Source organism: Panthera tigris, chromosome A2, assembly GCF_018350195.1.
Source record: "Panthera tigris isolate Pti1 chromosome A2, P.tigris_Pti1_mat1.1, whole genome shotgun sequence".
Lineage (NCBI taxonomy): Eukaryota > Metazoa > Chordata > Mammalia > Carnivora > Felidae > Panthera > Panthera tigris.
This window is the reverse complement of record NC_056661.1, coordinates 167,363,856-167,381,957: the sequence shown is the minus strand read 5'-3', so window position 1 is coordinate 167,381,957 and position 18,102 is coordinate 167,363,856. Positions and strand designations below refer to the sequence as shown.

General features: G+C 45.0%; 1 protein-coding gene across 14 annotated transcripts in view; it reads left to right on the top strand.

Annotated features, from left to right (window-relative positions):
* The first annotated feature begins 3,795 nt into the window (after positions 1-3,795).
* NCAPG2 (non-SMC condensin II complex subunit G2) overlaps positions 3,796-18,102 on the top strand; it is a 69,179-nt gene continuing 54,872 nt past the window's right edge. For 5 of the 14 annotated variants that reach the window (XR_006214123.1, XR_006214125.1, XR_006214122.1 and 2 more), the window contains exons 1-8: positions 4,071-4,120; positions 4,253-4,364; positions 5,165-5,470; positions 5,705-5,824; positions 10,423-10,611; positions 11,217-11,331; positions 12,865-13,019; positions 15,332-15,466. Coding sequence is in view for 11 of the 14 variants with exons in the window: in XM_042976663.1 (XP_042832597.1) it covers positions 5,747-5,824; positions 10,423-10,611; positions 11,217-11,331; positions 12,865-13,019; positions 15,332-15,466 (672 nt within the window). In the remaining 3 variants the exon portion in view is untranslated. Of the gene's footprint in view, positions 3,870-4,069; positions 4,121-4,252; positions 4,381-5,164; positions 5,471-5,704; positions 5,825-10,422; positions 10,612-11,216; positions 11,332-11,866; positions 11,973-12,432; positions 12,528-12,864; positions 13,020-15,331; positions 15,467-18,102 lie in introns of those variants that run through there. The other 9 variants (XM_042976627.1, XM_042976674.1, XM_042976624.1 and 6 more) reach the window with 9 other exon arrangements.

Here is an 18,102-nt window from a genome sequence, read left to right as displayed (position 1 = left end):
GCACTGAGTGAGGGACCCTGCGGGGTCCCCAGGAACGGACAAGTCAGAAAGGGGCGCAGCCCAGGCTGAGGAGGCAGGCAAGGGCCGGGCACCCTGGTGTTTTTCCTAAAGCAAGGAGAAAGCACTGAAGGCTTGCAAGGAAAGGTTTGGTGATGGTCAGGGTCTCCTGAAGAGCAAATTGTTCCAGGGACATTGTTTAGAAGGAGAAGGAAGAGGAAAGACATATATAGACACTTTAGTTTTTGTTTGTTGTTTTTTAATGACAGGCCCAGCACATGCTTCAGGCCCAGCACGGAGCCCAATGTAGGGCTTGAAGTCACGCCCCTGAGATCAAGACCTGAGCTGAGATCCAGAGTGGGACGCCAAAGGACAGAGCCACGCAGGCGCCCTCTATAGACATTTTATGGTTTTAGCTTTAATGGGGCTCTCTGATCCACTTTGAGTGAATTTCTGTGAATGGTATGAGGTGGGGTTCATACTTCTTTTCGTATGTGCACCCAGGAGCTTTCACAGCACGCATAGGGGCAGCCAGCTGTCCCCTGCCACCCCTAGGGCTCCCCTAAGGGGTCACTCAATCCAGGCCCGGCAGGTGCCCTGTGGGGCCTGTTGGCCCAGTTCCCACGGGTAGAGGGCAAGGGTGGGCCCTGAGCTTCCGATGACTTCTGCTTTTTCTTTAATTGTTGTTCGAATATCCACATCCACATTTCCCAAGTTCAACTTTTACTTTTAGAGACGCTATAGTATAAAACCACAAAAAGGAAGGAAATGTTTCTGCAGCTGCCTCTTGATTAGTCACGAACCCTCCCTCTTTCTTGGAATCAGTGACTCAGGGGCTGGAGGGCGTCCAGCTCTGAGGGCTGGCCCTGTGCTCTGCTCCACCCAGAACAACCGTGAAATGCTCCTTCTCATCAGCCCCGTGTTCAAGTTCCTAGCCAGTGATGTCCTCTTGTTTAGCTTATTTTCCTGGTTATAAATATTATAATGAAGTGACAAATTTTGTGTTTTCTTCCAGAAATATTCTGGAAGGATACTCAGGAAAGTGGTAAGAGTGGTTAACTTTGAATTTGAACAATGCGATTTGTGTTATTTGCCCAATACAAAATTAAAAAAAAAACAACCCTGAATTTTACAGCTGGTCCTTTATTGAAATATTATTTTAGCCCATATGTTCCGTCCCAAACGGCTTCAGGCTTAGTTTATATTGCCTTGCCATGGGGCCTTAGAACCTTACCACGTGGGAAGGGAGATCACCCTCACACCTCATTCGTTCATTTATTCAGAAAACATTTTCTTCAAACATCTAAAATGTGCCAGGGGCAGCCTGGCTATCTCAGGCAGAACATGGGACTATTGGTCTTGAGGTTGTGAGTTCAAGCCCCATGTTGGGCGTGGAGCTTACAAAGAAACACACAAACAAACAAACAAAGTGCCAGACTTAGGACGTAGGGCTGAACAGGGCATAGTCTTGACACGGAGGCGCAGACAGGGCTGGTGGAGAGGACGGTTCAGAGGCTGCGTCACACGACAGGGTTGAAGACAGAGCGAAGTTGTACGGGGTTTGGAGGAGGCCTGGGATTCATTCTGTTGAGGAAAGGCACGTTCATGCATTGTGGGAATGGCCTCCCAGCGCTTCACTCGCTCAGACCATCCCAGCCCCCATTGTATGGATGAGGAAACTCCAAGGGAAAAATATGTAAATCAGGAGATAAAAGCTTTTATGTTAAAAAATAATATCAACAAAAACGCCTTTAAAATGAAAGAGTAAACAATACACTGTAATGAATAGTGACTGAATGTACGAGGGCAAAGATTTTTGGCAAACTTTCTAGAAACTAAGAAAGTGAATGACTCCAAGTGACTGGATAAAAACGTATTTTGAATTTCAGGTGTTGAAAGTCTTTGCTTTCACCAAAAATTGAAGGAAAGCCCAATCAACTTATTAGCTGATACAAATTAAAATAAAAGAATTGATGGGGGTAGAGCTCTGGGTCTGTGCGGATCTGACAAAATCAAAGCTTCCGGGGAGTGGACAGCGAGGTCCAGAGGGATGGCAGGGCCTTGATTTGATTGACGATGCTCAGCAACGAGCCGGGCGGTCCGAAGAGGACTTTGCGTTCACTGAATGAGGTTCCTGGACCTGACAGGACAAGCGTGGCACCGCAGAATCCATTAAAGAACAAGAAATGACGTCGGCCAGCTTAGCCTTAGGTTCCTCCATGAGAACATTCCCCCTGTAGGAAACCAACACCTGGCTCCTTTTTCACGGATGGATTTTTAAAAAATACATAGATATAAAATGTAAAGAAAAAAATTGATGATATGTTTGTGATCAGTATGTGACTTTTGGCATTTAACTAAAGTATGTTCAAGGAATAGAGTGTCATTACTATTAATTTTTTTCATTTTTTTAAGTTTATTTATTTATTTTGAGAGAGAGCAGGAGGGAAGCAGAGAGAGAGAGAGAGAGAGAGAATCCCAAGCAGGCTCTGAACTGTCAGTACACAGCCCAACAAGGGGCTCAAACCCACAAACTACAAGATCATGACCTGAGCTAACACCAAGAGTTGGACACTTAACTGACCGAGCAACCCATTCATCCCATTTTTTTTTCATTTGTTTATGTGAACAAATTTTCTCAATATTTATGTCTATAAACACAAAAAATCAGAATAGAATATTCATCCTTGGAAACATGAGTTAACTGAAAAAAGTCTTAACCATAGCATTAAGATGTGTTTCAACAAAATTGTATAGTTTTACAAGTACTTGTCAAAACTTTTATAATTTTTTATATGGTTTTGATCTCTTTGTATCCCTAATAAATGTAAAAGTTTTAAAATCTAGAGCTTTATGGCCACAAAATATTTAAGAAATCTGTATCTTGCTGGAGATGTGACCCACAGAAACTTCTAGCAAAAACAGATTTATGCTAGGATTGCCTAATTTGGGAGACTGGCTGTAAACACTTCAGGAAGACCAGGTGACCAGTTGCTAGAGTATTGATTCCATTGGATATTTATAGTGATGTGACCGTTTCTAAAAGTCAATCTTTATAATTATGTTGATATTGCAGTCATTTCAGCCATTTAAGCCACATTTATTTTTCAGACTAAAAAAAGCCAGGGGTGCCTGGGTGGCTCATTCTGTTTAGAGTTGGACTCTTGATTTCTTCTCAGGTCATGATCTCACGGTTCCTGAGCCCCACATTGGGCTGGCTCCGTGCTGACAGTGCAGAGTCTGCTTGGGAGTTTCTCTCTCAAAATAAACACTTTTTAAAAATTAGCATACAGAGAGGCGCCTGGGTGGCTCAGTCAGTTAACTGTCTGGTTCTTGATCTCAGCTCAGGTCATGATCTCACGGTTCCTGAGTCCCAGCCCCGTGTGGGGGCTCTGCGCTGACAGTGAGGAGCCTACTCTGGATTCTCGCTCTCTCTCCCTCTCTCTCTGTCCCTACCCGGCTCACGCTCTCTCTCAAAATAAACTTTAAAAAGTAAATAAATATAAAAACAAGCCAGATCTGCTCTCCCGCGGGAGGGGCGTGGCCCGGGCGGGCAGTGGCCTTCCAAGGCCTGGACCCGAGCTCGGAGCAAGAAAACGCAGGGCGGGACCGGGAGAGCGGGAGGGGCCTGGGGCGGGGCCCGGGCTCAGAGCAAGGCAGGGCGGGGCGGGGTATGCAGCGTAGGGCGTGGTCGGGACGCCGCTGGGCGGGGCGGGGCGTGCAGCGCGCCCTCCGGCGGCCCCGCCCAGGTGTGCCCGGCTCTCGCGAGAGCGGCGCGTGATGACGCGCAGGCGGGCGGAGCGCGTCGCGGGCGCGGGCGGGCGGGTTTGAATCTGGTCCGAGCGCGGGAAACGGCGGGTTTCCGGGACGAGGTGAGCGCCGCGGTGCCGGCAGGCGAAGGGCTCCGGGCGGGGGCAGGGACCGGGAAGCGGCGGGGGTCGGTCAGGTGGAGCCCCCAGTCGCACAGCCTCCGCGTGGGCTCCACGGCCCGGCCGGTGGCTCTGCGGCGGTCCTGGGGCGGCGGGCACCGGGGCCCTGAGCGCGCCGACGCCCCGACTCCGGGGCCGAGTTCACAGAGGACCCCGGCCCTGGACCCAGGCTGCCCGGGAACCTGTCCCCAAGCGTATGTCGTCGTTCTGACGGGAGTGCTTTGCTCCGGGCGGGGGCTTGTTCGTGGGGGGGCTGGAGCGCAGCCCCACAGGTGGTGACAAGGCGACAGGCGCCTCCTTTGAACGCTCCTCCTAATTCGGTCCAGGCTCCTGTGTGAAGAGCGCCCTGCCGCCGTGGGGACGGATAACTGCGTGTGCGATGACGCCTCAGCCTGCAGGCAGCATCTGGCCGGACGGGCGCGGACGCGGGCACGAATAGTACGAGAAGCCGAAGGTGGCCCCTGGGGTGGGGGGTGGGGGGTGGGGGTAGCCTGGGAGTTGGAAGCAGCTGCAGTCGCGAGTGTCAGGAGATGGGGCGTTTGGTGGTGAACGCGGTCAGGACACGTAGATTGCCGTACTTGAGGCTGAGGTGCCGCGGGGGCCCTTGGGGGCGGAGCACGCCAGGGGCGTTCCCACGGGTCCACGGGAGGGGCAGAGTTCAGAGACCCGCGCGCAGGACGTGTGAGTCCGTGTCGCGAGCGCACCTTTTCGGAGTGTTTGCTTTTAAACCCATGGGCTGCTGCTGGCCATTATTAGTCGTCAAGCTTGTCGCCGGCCACCCTGCCTGCTGCCGGGCCAGTCGGAAGTTCTGTTCTCTAGCTCAGCCCGCAGAGCCGAGGAGTGAGGTGGCCAGGCCCCAGTGGTACGCACTGGGCACGTTATTTCCATTTTTGTGGGTTCGACTTAGACGTTAAGACCTGGAACCCGAGGTTTACGAGGACTTTCTGTCCCCGAAAGTGTTGTCATTGGTGCCAGTGACTTTCCAGATTGCTCTGTCTGTAAGGCCCGGGAGGTTCTCATTTGTTTCTGGAGCGAAGGGTCTGCTTGCATGTGTGCTCCATCACTTACCTTGCCCGTTGGCTGCTGGCTTTCGGCCCCGGGGTGCGAATGGAAAGTAGGGTTTCCCGGGGGAGCCGCCGCGGGCAGGGCGGTTGCACGCACTCCCTGGAGCTCTGGTCCCGGCGCGGGTGGGAGCGGGCTCCTGTGATTGGGCGCCTAACGGTCTGCTCTCCCTCCAGGCTCCCGGGGGGCCCAGCGCCTCGCCCAGCAACGCGCGGCTGCGACTGCGTTGTTTTTGCGGAATGGCACTTCGGAGAGGCACAGTCTTCAGGATCTAGCGGCGGGGCTCCGCTTTCATTCTTTTTCTTCAGTACTTTCTTTGATTGTTCCCAAGGCACTTTGCCCCATGTTTTCATGGGGTCAGCCTTTTGTTGAACTGACTCAGACCTGCCTGAGCATCTTGCTAAGGCACTAAAGGGAGAGGAGGCGAGCCTCCTCGAGCCGTTTGGATTTCTTTCCTTTGTTGGTAACTTCATTGACAATTGGTAATAACATAGCGTTATGTTGATACTGTCCTCAGTAAAGAAAGTAAGGGAATTATTTTGTAGATGTAACTTGTTTTACGTCAGAATATTGTTAAAAACTGTCTACCATAGATGGCACGGGTTTTTGTTTTTTGTTTTTTGTTTTTTGTTTTGGATGTTAGTGCCAAATTATGTCGCGTAGGAAAAGATATATTTGCAAATTCAAGTTTCAGTATGACTGTGTTTTCTGCTTAGGGTTACAGAATAAATGCCATATGAAAAGCAGTTTCATCTGTCATGGAAAAACGAGAGACATTTGTACAAGCAGTGTCTAAGGAGCTGATTGGAGAATTTTTGCAGTTTATTCAACTTGATGTAAGTTTTATGTTTAGCTTCATTGTAATTTGGCTGTTAACATAAGACTTTTTTTAAAATCCGTACACAAGTGAAATCTCGTAGTCTCAGTGAATCCTTAGGAACCAGGATTTATTTAAAAAAAACAGGACTCTACTCAAATAGACCTGCTGACGGCAGGTACTCACAAATGGTATTTCCCGCTTCTTTTAGGAGAGTTGTAAGAATGCTGAGTGATGTAACACAGTGTGTTTCTATACACTTAAATATTTAGAGGTCTCTTGCTGTGTGGGTGGCATAGTGAGACCTCAAGTTATTTGGTCCTCAAGTTATTTACAGTGTTGTGGTGGATTCAGGTCTGGAAATACAGCAGAGTAAAGACTGAGCTGGGGCAAGGGCATGGGAGGGTGCCCACATCCAGCCATGGACTCTTTCCTGTCCCAGTGGAAAGGCTATGGAGTAAACAGAAGTCAGCCAGTCAAGGAGGGATGTGGGGAAGGGTCTCAGAGTGAAGGGGATAACTTTACGGACCGGAGAAGGCACGTTGTGTTTGAACTTGAAGGCGTTCGGTAGGGCTAGGGTGCAGAAAGCCAGGTCAGGAAGACACAAGGGCTGACGCTTGAATTACGTCAGACTTTCTTTATCATTTTAAGGAGCTGAGACTTTATCCTGAGAGGAGTGTGGGTTTGTATCCGAAGAATAGATGGAAGAGGGCCACCTGAAAGCCTGGAGAGGAATGAAGAGGCCGTGCCCTGCGCGAGCTGTCAGTTGGGGGGGTGCTGTTGACTGGGTGTGCGCCAAGGAAAGGGTGAAGGCAGATCCCAGGTTTTGACTTGTGGTGCCTTCCAGTGAGATCTTGGATGTGGGAGGAAGGCAGGTTTGAGTGGGAAGATAGGCTCAGTTTGGGACGTTCTGGATGACTGTCAGGGGGACAGGCACAAGTTGGTGTCCAGCAGGTGGATGGATAGTATCTGAGGCCCAGGAAAGAGGCCTGGGGAGAGACAGATTTGGGTGTCCCCAGTGGCACGTGAAAGCTTCAGTCATGGGAACACACGGGATCATCTGTAGTGTAATGAGAGAAGCCTTGGACAGAACTCTGAGGAACCCAACACTTAAGGCACCAACTCTAAAATGCTCGTGACATTGGGGCAGGAGGCACATACCTCATGCAGTGAAGATTAAGTTAGTAGTCACTAAGAAGTAGAGAGGAACCTAACAGTAAATTTGTTGCTAGCAACATTCATGAAGTTATTTTTCTTTATAGGAGAGAAATGAGCTTATGAGGTGATTTTGTATTGTAAAATGGTACCCTGTAAACTTACACATAACCAGCACACGTTCACGAGCAGCACATCACAGAAGTGTCTGTGAGAGCCAACTATTTAGATGTTACATTAATGTCTGCTTTAGTAGGAGTGTAGGTGATTTGTATTATAATAGATGTGCAGCACACATATAGTTTAAAGTTCGTAAGACTTGTTGCAAACTAGTATCGTAGCGTTAACTAAAATCACTAAATTGATGGTGATGAAGCTAAATGATAATGATCTGAAATCAAAAGGCAAAGCCAGCAACATTTGGGTGGCACAGTCCATGCAGGGTCACAGAGCACTCTCTGAGGTGCTTCCCTCCGGCTGTCCCCGTCACGTGCTGGAGAGCCTTGAATTGTCACTCAGCAGCGGACATCTCAGTAGGATGCCGAGTTAGTCCTCGTATTAATAGCCATTAGTTTTAGTTCATGAATAGCACACCTTATTCACAGTAATTTAGTATGTCAATCACCACGTAGCTCTTAGTTAAACAAAAAAATGAAAATATGCAGGATTGTACATCACTTGTTTTCTTCAAGTTGAATGATACAAAGAGCCATTCTGTAGGTTTCACATGGTCAACCAAGCAGTTAAGTCTGTTGGAAGCCTGCTAGGTGGACCTCCCATCAATTCTGCTATAATGTCAGTTCTGCTATAATGCAGTATCACACATTGCTAAAAATCACGTACTCTGCCAAATGGGCAATAAACAGAAGGATTATGGGAAAAATGGGGGTAAGGGCAGAACACTCAAAAACCTCACCAGTGACACATTTAAAAAAAGAGATAGTGACCTAATAAAAAAACAGCACTTTTATACAAGTCAAATCACTAAGAAATACATAAATATGGGAGTAAACATGACATTTGCCTTGAAAAAGAGCCCGAGTTTGCGGGTGGAAGTGAGTTCCTGTGCTCCCCGGGGCTGGCCTGCTGACCCTGTGTGAGAGGAAGAGAACAGAGGAGAAAAGTACAGTCCAGGCTGGGAGGACTGGAAAGGTTGAAGAGAGGCCAGGTGGACAGAGAACTGGTCAGAGGGTTGCAGCACATGTGGGTTCCCAGGAGCTGGCTGGTGTCTGAGGTGTGTGTTTTGCGTGACTCAAGCTCTGCTCAGCAGGTGCGACTTTCTGCATTCACCTAGTGATGAAATCCCACATAGGCAAGCCAGAAATTTCCTTTTGCTCAAATTGTTCCCTTATGTATTAATTGCATTGGGACAAATCTGCATTTCAAAATAAGCATTGTGGAGCAGCACTGACTGTGCTCTCAGTAGTTCTTTGAGATTGGAGGGTCAGTGTTTAAGGAGTTTGTCCTGAGTGCCTTCTGGATGCCAGGCTCTGCTCTTGGCCTTGGGACACAGCATATACCAAGTTTCTGCCCAGAGGGAGTTGGTTTTTGGTGGTGGAGGGAGAGGAGGAAGCAGGGTAGGGGATGGGTGTCCAGGTGTGATTTTGGTCAGAGATTGGAATGGGCCCTGTGGAGACTGAGGGAGGAGAACTCTGGACAAGAGGGATGGGGACGGGGAGGCCCTGAGGCAGGTGCACACCTGGACAGCCCAGGTGGGGCTTTCCTGGGAGAGGAGGGAAGGTGGTAGGAGTTAGGGTGGGGAGGTAGCCTTGGGGGGGGGGGGCCCTGGAGGGGCTACCTGCTCTCCTCTTTGCTGCTGAAATGACTGCAGAGTTAAAGGAAGGTTACGGGAAGAATAAGAATCCTGAATCTCCTGCACTTAGACTTGCCACTTGTCACCTGCCACATTTTCTTTATCATGCCCCACTTTTGCCTCTTCTCTTTGAGTCATTTGAGAGTCCATTGCAGGCATTTATCTCATCCCTGAATATTTCAGCGTGGTTTGCCTAGACGAAGATACCCTCTTACGTAATCACAGCAAAAATCCTACAAGGCTATTTGACATTGGCACAATGATACTGTTACCTACAGTACGTGTTTGTGTTTTTTCCCTGATCCAGGACCCTGTTCATGGTCACACATTACATTCAGTTGTCATGACTTGTTAGCTTCTTTAATCTAGAGAGTTTCTCAGCCTTAGTTTACTTTTCATGACATTGATGGTTTTGAAGAGTGTAGGCAGCTATTTTGTGGCATATCCTTCAGTTTGCCCTTACTTGATAGTTAGATACACTTGATACACCTTATGCATCTTGGCAGGAGCTGCATAAGTGGTGTTCTGTCTTCCTCAGTGGAGGCACATGGTGTCAGTTGGTCCTGTTATTGGTGAAGTTAGTTTTAATCAGCCACTCGCTCAGGTCGGGTGTCTGCCACATTTCTCTGTTGTGAAGCTGCTGTTGTACCTTCGTAATAAGTAATCGTAACTTGGGAAATAAGTTGTAATTAGGGAAATAGACAAACTTCTCCTCATCAGACTTCTACCCACTGGTTTTAGTATCTGTTGATGATTCTTGCCTGGATCAATTATCACCACAATGTTTGTAACATTTGACTGTTTTGGTGATCACATTGGCTACAGGGAGTTCCTTTCAGATGGATCCTCTACCCTTTTGATAGTGGTTTCTATTTGCTGTATCAAAGAGTTGGTGAGGTCATCTGCTCCAAGTGAGACGAAGTGGTTGGCTCAGGGGTTTTAAGGAGAGTTGAGAGGATCTGATGTAGTCTCATCGGCTAATGGGAGGATGATGTCTAGAGACGAATAAGAGGTTGAGGGCCCAAGTCAGGTTAGAGACCAGAAACTTCAAGTGCACTCAGCTGGCTTGGCTGCATTATTATTGTTGTTGTCGTTGTTATTGTATAGCATACTTTTGTAACCTGATTATAGGCGTGGAGATGGTGAACATCTGGATGGATTGATTTCAGAGAGGATTTTGCTAAGTGGGTGAAAGTTTAAACTCTGAAGACTAGGATACTAGGGTGGAATAGGTAGAGGAGGAATCTGTTACTTTTTGTCTCATGATTCCTATACTTTTCCCTTTAGGAATGTATTTCACAAACTAAACCCAGCTCTTGAAATAATAATTAGCACTTAACCTTTTTTTTTTTTTTTTTTTTTTTTAACATTTATTCATTTTTGAGAGACAAAGTGTGAGTGAGGGAGGGACAGAGAGAGAGAGAGGGAGATGCAGAATCTGAAGCAGGCTTCAGGCTCTGAGCTTTGTCAGCGCTGAGCTGACGTGGGGTTCCAACTCATGGACCACAAGATCGTAACCTGAGCTGAAATCGGTCGCTTGACAGACTGAGCCACCCACGCGCCCCTAAACTTTTTTTGATGCCTGTTTTTAAAAAGGATGGAGCTAAAATTTTGTATTTGAAATATAACAGTTGCCATTTATTTTTCAGAAAGATGCTTCTGACCCTTTCAGCCTAAATGAATTGCTAGATGAATTATCAAGGAAACAGAAAGAAGAGTTATGGCAAAGGCTCAAGAATTTATTAACAGATGTGCTATTGGAAAGCCCGGTGGCTGGATGGCGGATGGTGGAAGTCCAGGGTGAAGACAATATGGAAACAGAGCAGGATTCAAAAATGGTAGTATTGGTCTTTCAGATATATAATTTGTTACCTTTTCTTTGTTAAAAAATTGTTATTGTATATAATTTTAAGTTAAAAAATTTAAAGCTAGAAGTCTGTTTATTATAGTTTTACCTTTTCCAATCTTACCATTATTAATCTGCCATTCAGTGTTGGTGTTCTTTTTGGACAAGTGACCTGTATTCAATTTTAATTCACTTTTTAGAGTAAGCTAGAAGTGTGGGTTGATTTTTATAAAATTAGTAACCTTTTTATAAAATTAGTAACTAATTTTTATAAAATTAGTAACATTTAAAAAAAATGATATTTTTTGTTAGAGAGAGAGAGAGAGAGAGACAGAGAGAGACTGCACGCACAGGGGAGGGGCAAAGGGACAGAGAGAGAGAGAGAGAGAGAGAGAGGAGAGAGATGGAGAGAATCTTAATCAGGCTCCATGCTCAGTGAAAGGCCTGATGCAGGGCTTGTTACCATGACCCTGGGATCATGACCTGAGCTGAAATCAGGAGTCAGACACTCAACCGACTGAGCCACCCAGGTGCCCCTAAAAATTGTATTTTAAGTTGATTTTAATTCACTTGAAATTTGAATTTTTTCATTTGTAGAAGAAAAACCTAGAAATAATTCATGCAATTACATCTGTGATTCTTGCATCTGTATCTGTAATAAATGAAAGTGAGAACTACGAAGACTTATTGGAATGTGCAGTCGTGTTAAATGGTAAGTTGCATTTTTAATAATGTGGCATATTTAGAAGTGGGTATCAAATGATTCTCGGTAAAAGGAAGCTGGTCATTGTGTAGAAGCAGAAGGTGTTAAGGCATAACTTTGCATTCAAGCTCTTTTACTTTAGCTAGATAAGGAGCAAAGAAGTACTCTTTTAAAAAAAAAATTTTTTTTTTAACGTTTATTTATTTTTGAGACAGAGAGAGACAGAGCATGAACGGGGGAGGGTCAGAGAGAGAGAGGAAGACACAGAATCTGAAGCAGGCTCCAGGCTCTGAGCTGTCAGCACAGAGCCAGACACAGGGCTTGAACTCATGAGCTGCGAGATCATGACCTGAGCTGAAGTCGGATGCTCAACCGACTGAGCCACCCAGGTGCCCCGCAAAAATAATTTTAATTAATGAGTTTTAAGACAAATCACCCAAGTGCCCTCACCCTCACTCTGTGAATAAATTAGTGACACATGACACTTTCCTATCAGACTTTTCGTTCTTAGTGTCACTTGGATTTATGTATCTGTTTTATCCAGAATTCTTGCATGGAAATACAAGGTCTTACTAAGAAGTTCCCTCTTGGGGCGCCTGGGCGGCTCAGTCAGTTAAGCATCTGACTTCGGCTCAGGTCATGATCTCAAGGTTTGTGAGTTCAAACCCCACGTCGGGCTCTGTGATGTCAGTTCAGAGCCTGGAGCCTGCTTTGGATTCTGTGTCTCCCTCTCTCTCTGCCCCTCCCCCACTCACAGTGTCTCTTTCCGTCTCTCAAAAAATGAATAAATGTTTAAAAAAAAAAAAAAAAAGAAAAGAAGTTACCCCTAATCAGTATATACTAGATCCGAAAGCTTTGTGAACGTTACTACAGTTTATTTTCAGTTCCCAAATAATTGTTGTATAAAATGAGTAGCACTAGTATTGTAGTTTCTCCTAACTTCCCATTAATTCAGGGATTGTACATGGATGTAATGGCATTCAGATATCTATGGATTATAATTTTGAGCGTAATATTAGTATTTTAATTTTATTCTTGAGCTTTTCTTTTACTAAAAGCACTGAAGTTTTTATGTTCATTATACTAATTGCTTTTACTGTTTTTCACCAGTGAGCCAGAATTTGAGGCCAGCCTATCGAGGGACAGTTGTAGTGCATTCGTGGTCACTACCCCTGACCTGGCTTCAGTGTCGAGTGTTAATAACCGTGGGTGTCGTTGCACTTAGGTTCGGGTAGTTTTAGTACAAGTTCCTCTTAAATTACGGTTTGGGGCAGTGTGACCTGAGTCTTCCAGTTCTAAAATTCTGTATTCTGTTGGGTCTGCTCTCACAACAGTAGTAAACAGTTTTTTTAAGTTAACATCATTTGTCTTCTATAAATAATGTTTATAAATTTTGGCAACTTAAAGATAAACTGATACTTGCTTAGTGAACATTTGTAAGTCATAGTACTTTACAATTTAAAGTACATGATACTTTACGTAGTACTTTACACAAATACTGGTTTGCTGTACTAACTGGACATATCCTGTGCTCTGTGTTAGGTATTTTATATGCGTTACCTGAATCTGAAAGAAAGCTGCAGAACGCCATTCAGGATTTGTGTGTCATGTGGTGGGAGAAAGGCCTGCCTGCCAAGGAAGATATGGGAAAGACTGCTTTTATCATGCTGTTAAAGAAGAGTCTGGAGACTAAAACAGTATGTTTACTTTTTAAAATGCATACCTTCCTGGGGTGCCTGGGTGACTCAGTTGGTTAAGCGTCTGACTTTGGCTCAGGTCATGATCTCACAGTTGGTGAGTTCGAGCCCCGCATCGGGCTCTGTGCTATCAGCTCACAGCCTGGAGCCTGCTTCAGATTCTGTCTCTCTCTTTCTGCCCCACCCCCGCTCGCACGCAGTCTCTCTCTCAAAAATAAACATTAAAAAAAACCAAACATACCTTTCTTTAAAAGCACATGTGTTCATATCAGTTAGGAATTATGTTTGCTTGTAAGTGGCCTGACTGCAGGTCCTTCCCAGTTAGGGTCTTGGTCTTTTTTTTTTTTTTTTTTTCATTTTTCATTTTTTTTATGTTTATTTTTAAGAGCAATAGAGACAGAGCATGAGCAGGGGAGGGGCAGGGAGAGAGGGAGATACAGAATCCAAAGCAGGCTCCAGGCTCTGAGCTTTCAGCACAGAGCCTGATGCGGGGCTTAAACCCACGAATCGTGAGATCATGATCTGAGCTGAAGTCAGACACCCAACCAACTGAACCACTCAGGTGCCCCCCACCCCAGATACTGTCTTTTTAACTTAGGATGTTCAGAGGTGGGCAGTCAAGGGTGGGCAGGGGCGGTGGCTCCACATATCAGTCTCATGCAGGCTTTGTCCATCTTCTGGGGTGTATGGCCCCCATCCTTCCTCTTACCACTGCATGGTTGCAAGGTGGCTGCTGCACCTCCACTTTCTGGTGTGAGTTCCAGGCAGGAAGAAGAGGCAGGGAAGCAGCAAGGCGAGATCTTCTCAGAAACTCTCAGCTTGTATCCAGCATACAGAACCTGGTCACATGGCCACATCTCTGCTGCAGATGGGGTTTTTGAAGGGATACATTGCCAATGTTAAAAGTAGAGATATTTTTAGTAGTGAAGAAGGGATGGGATGACAGGTGAGTGGGAGTGGCTGCCTGTGTCAGTGCGGTCCTCTGAGAGGCAGACCCCACCACGGACTGCCCAGGACTGCATGTACGCAGTGAAGGAGGAAGGGGGCAGGAGTGGTAGGGAAAGCCTTCAGGCTTAGGTGCAGGTGCCACACCTGTGGGAGGTGGGGTGTCAGACTGCAACCTAGGCCTGAAGAGGTTTTGGGAACGCCAAGGGAGAGCAGGGTTGAGGATTGGATTGACTGAGTAGAACTTCCATACAGCACCCAGTGCTCCTCATAACAACTGCCCTCCTTATGTCTGTCACCATCTAGCCCATCCCCTGCCCACTCCACCAACTGAGGATTGAATTTAACTTGGTCCACTTCTCAGCCTTTAATCTTTGGTGTGCACTTAAGAAATCTAGAAAAAGAACAGTTTTTTCCCCTGATCAGAACAACAGATACTTAGGTTCATCTTAAGACAGTTGGGCAAGTGAATAAAAGGGAAAATGAGGAAGATAAAAATCACCCATAATTCCACTACCTAAGGTGATCATTGCTATTAGAGGGATATTTAGGAATTTCTCTTTGTCTTTCTCTCCCTCATATTTTTACTTCCTTATGACAGATTTCTAGAAATGTAATTCATAGGTCAGTGGATTTGAGCTTGATGTACATTTGGAGCTCTTGGTACACATTGCCAACAGCTTTGTAGAAAGCTTGCACTTAATCACACTCTCCCTGTCCGTGTGTCTGTCCCACCATGGCCTCCAAGGATCCACCAGTTTGGTGACAGAAAAGACCCTTTGTGGTTGTGCCCTCAGCTTGCCATAGGATTGAAGAATGCTTGTTTGCATCAGGATTTATCCTTAAGCCGTTGTCGCTTTATCTTTTTAAAATCTGTTTTAAAAAAGATCCATTTTCACTGCCTTTTTATCTTTTTAATAAAAAAAAAATTATTTATTTGTTGATTCATTTATTTAAAGATTTTAAAGTAATCTATACACCCAACGAGGGGCTCAAACTCATAACCCCAAGATCCAAGAGTCACACACTCTACCAACTGAGTCAGCCAGGTGCCCAATATGGGGCTATTTCAATTTAACTTGTAGTGAAGAAACTAAAAGCTTGGTCCCTCACCAGTCATGGTTCTGTGCTCCGAAGCCCAATGGGGCTGGTGGTCGCCGCAGTGCTCGCTACAGACTAGGGCGTGCACAGCGCAGAAACTGGATGGCACTGCCTGTCAGTGCTTCCGTTTGCTTTTGCCATTTTTCCCTTTTTGATGAACAATCCAGAGTTGTAATAATTTATAATATAAGCTATTCTTATGACATATTTGAAATGTGACTTTATTTATTAAAAACTAACGTTTTTGTTTTTTATGTCATTCCTAGGGTGTAGACATATGTCGGCTTTGGCGTATTCATCAAGCTTTGTATTGCTTTGATTATGATTTAGAGGAAAGTAAAGAAATTAAAGATATGCTGCTTGAGTGTTTCATAAGTGTTAAGTATATCAAGAAAGAAGAGGTAACTGGGTTTTTCTTTTTTGGTGTTTTGTGAACTGCTTTTTAATGGATGTTTTTCCTAAGTTCATGTAGTTGATGATGTACCATGCTCAGTGTTTTAATGAAGGAGTCAGCCTAGCCATCAAGAGTTACTTTATTTATTGCACATTTTTACTGCATAGCAGTATGATGCAAACACTTTACAAATCATTGCTTATTTCATCATTAACTGAGATGGTGATAGGTGGCTGTGTGAATCGTGGGGGAACCATGGTTATAGTTTAAGTCACGAATGATTAAAAACAAGTTTGAGAATACACTTCCTGGTGCATCAGACCCGACCCTCTGCCCTAATTCCAGGTTATTGGCACATACTGATAACTGTTGTCAAGTGGTGTTCTTGATTTCTTCTTTCTAGCCATCCAGTAAATCCAAAGAGAGGCTTCTGTTCACTGCTGCACTGTCCATTTTGGTGGCCATTCCCCTATGTTACTACTGAGCACATGAAATACGGGCAGATTGTGGCATTAAGTGAAAAATATGTGGATTCAAAACTTAGTATGAAGAAAGAATGTAAAATAGCTCATTAATAATTTTTATATATTTATTACATATTTAAATGCTAATGTTTTGGTTGTACTGGTTTCCATAAATATATTATTAAAATCAATAATAGGGGCACCTGGGTGGCTCAGTTGCTTAAGCATCAGACTTCAGGTCATGATCTCATGGTTCATGAGTTTGAGATGCATCAGGCTCTGTACTGACAGAGCAGAGCCCATTTGGATTCTTTGTTTCTTGTGTGTGCGTGCGCACGCTCTCTCTCTCTCTCTCTCTCTCTCTCAGCCCCTCCCTCCACACTCATGCTCTCTCTCTCTCAAAAATATTTAAAAAAAAAATTACTTTAGCCTTTTTTACTTTTATTAATGTGGCTATTAGAAGATTAAAAGTTACAGAGAAGCTTGCATGGTTTTATTGGACAGTTCTGATTTGTTATCTTAGTATTCTTCTGTCGTCTTATTTTATTAAACATTGACTATATTCCCATGCCAGAGGTGCAGAGAAGAATATTGTTTTTGTTGCAGAGTATAGCCTTTGTTTCTGTTTGCTTGTTGCTTGCAGACGTGTATGAGGCAGAAGGAGGGAGTCCTCACTACTCCCTGAAGTAGGTGGGGAGGGACTCTCAGAGGAGGACGAGACCACTTCTGAGGCCCTTAAATGAACAATTTTTTTCACGGTCTTGGAGCTAGTCAGGGGCAAAGACACGGTTTGACCCGATTTGCCCACTCCAGGACACCCTCTCCCGTCAGCTAGGTTAAAGGACCATATGTGATTACTGACCGTACTGACCAAGGGTCAGAAAGGCTGTTTTTAGATCCCTGTTTGTTCACTTACTAGGTGGTTGATCAGACTACCTGGAACCTCGTGTTTCCTTCTGTAAAATAGGAACAAGGGTGTTTCTCTCTCAGGATTCCTGAGGAGCACACGAGGTGATGTGCATAGAACCTTTAGCACAGGTGCTGGCAGGGACTGAGCACTTGGGAGGTTCTCTGACTGTGCTTACTGCTTTTACTGCATCATCGTTGTTGGAAAAGGCACTAGACCTGAGGCCTGTGCCCTCAGTATCTCCAGGACTGTGGTTAAAGTTAAGGACAGTAAAGCAGCTGAGAGTGGGTTCAGACAAGTAAACTCTATTTAGAGTGACTTGTATACAGTACACGGTGACCTGCACATCAGCTTATGTGTGTGTAAGTGCAAGTAGGTAGTATAGACGTAAATTTTTGTGTATGTTAATGCTCCTCTTTTATTTAAATTGATGTCTTTTGGATTTACAATATCCAAACTTAGTTTCTTAATCAGTCATTGCTTTAGTTAGGTCAGTTTCGTCATTCTCAGTAAATGACACATATCTTGTGCTATAATGGCAAATTACTTCCGGTAAATACTTTTTGTTTTTAACTTGCCTGTTGCAAGCATGGTCCCCTGCCATTTATATCAAAGTGTGTTGCATTGCCATAGGATTCCAGAGACAGTAGTGGTAGACTGGTAAGCAGTGAAGAGATGATGGTGCTGTTCACTGGGAAAATTCTTGGAGGATGTATTTTTTGTGCTCTATGGAGTACAAGTATCATTACTGCTTTTTGGGTCTACGTGTAATTTAGTAGTATGTGTATAAATTAACATGGGCAATGTGTGTATTTGAAAATTCTAGTTTGGTAGATACTTAGCCTCTTAACTTTACAGATCCTCAGTTTTCTCATTTATAGAAGGTGATAGGAACTGATGTTCAATTCCCTCCCATCTCCAAATGCTAGATTTCAAGCGTACTTTGATTTTAGGTTATGCAGACATCCATGCCAGAGCCAGAATGAAATGTTTGTGGGCTAATTAGCTACTGGGCAGCATGGTAAACGCGGAATCCTGTGGTCCAGTAAAGGAGCTCAAGGGTGTCTTCTGGCTCTTGCCCTGCTGCTCAGCTGCTTCACTCCAGGGGCTTCCACTGCTGTCCTGAGTTACAGTTATGGATGCTTCCTTTGTTAGTGTTACTAAACATCCAAAGAATTATTTGTTTTTTAGTTACTGCAAAATTTTTACTTGGTTGCTATTTCAACATTATGTCTTTTGGTTGCAATTTCAACATTGTATCTTTTTTATCAT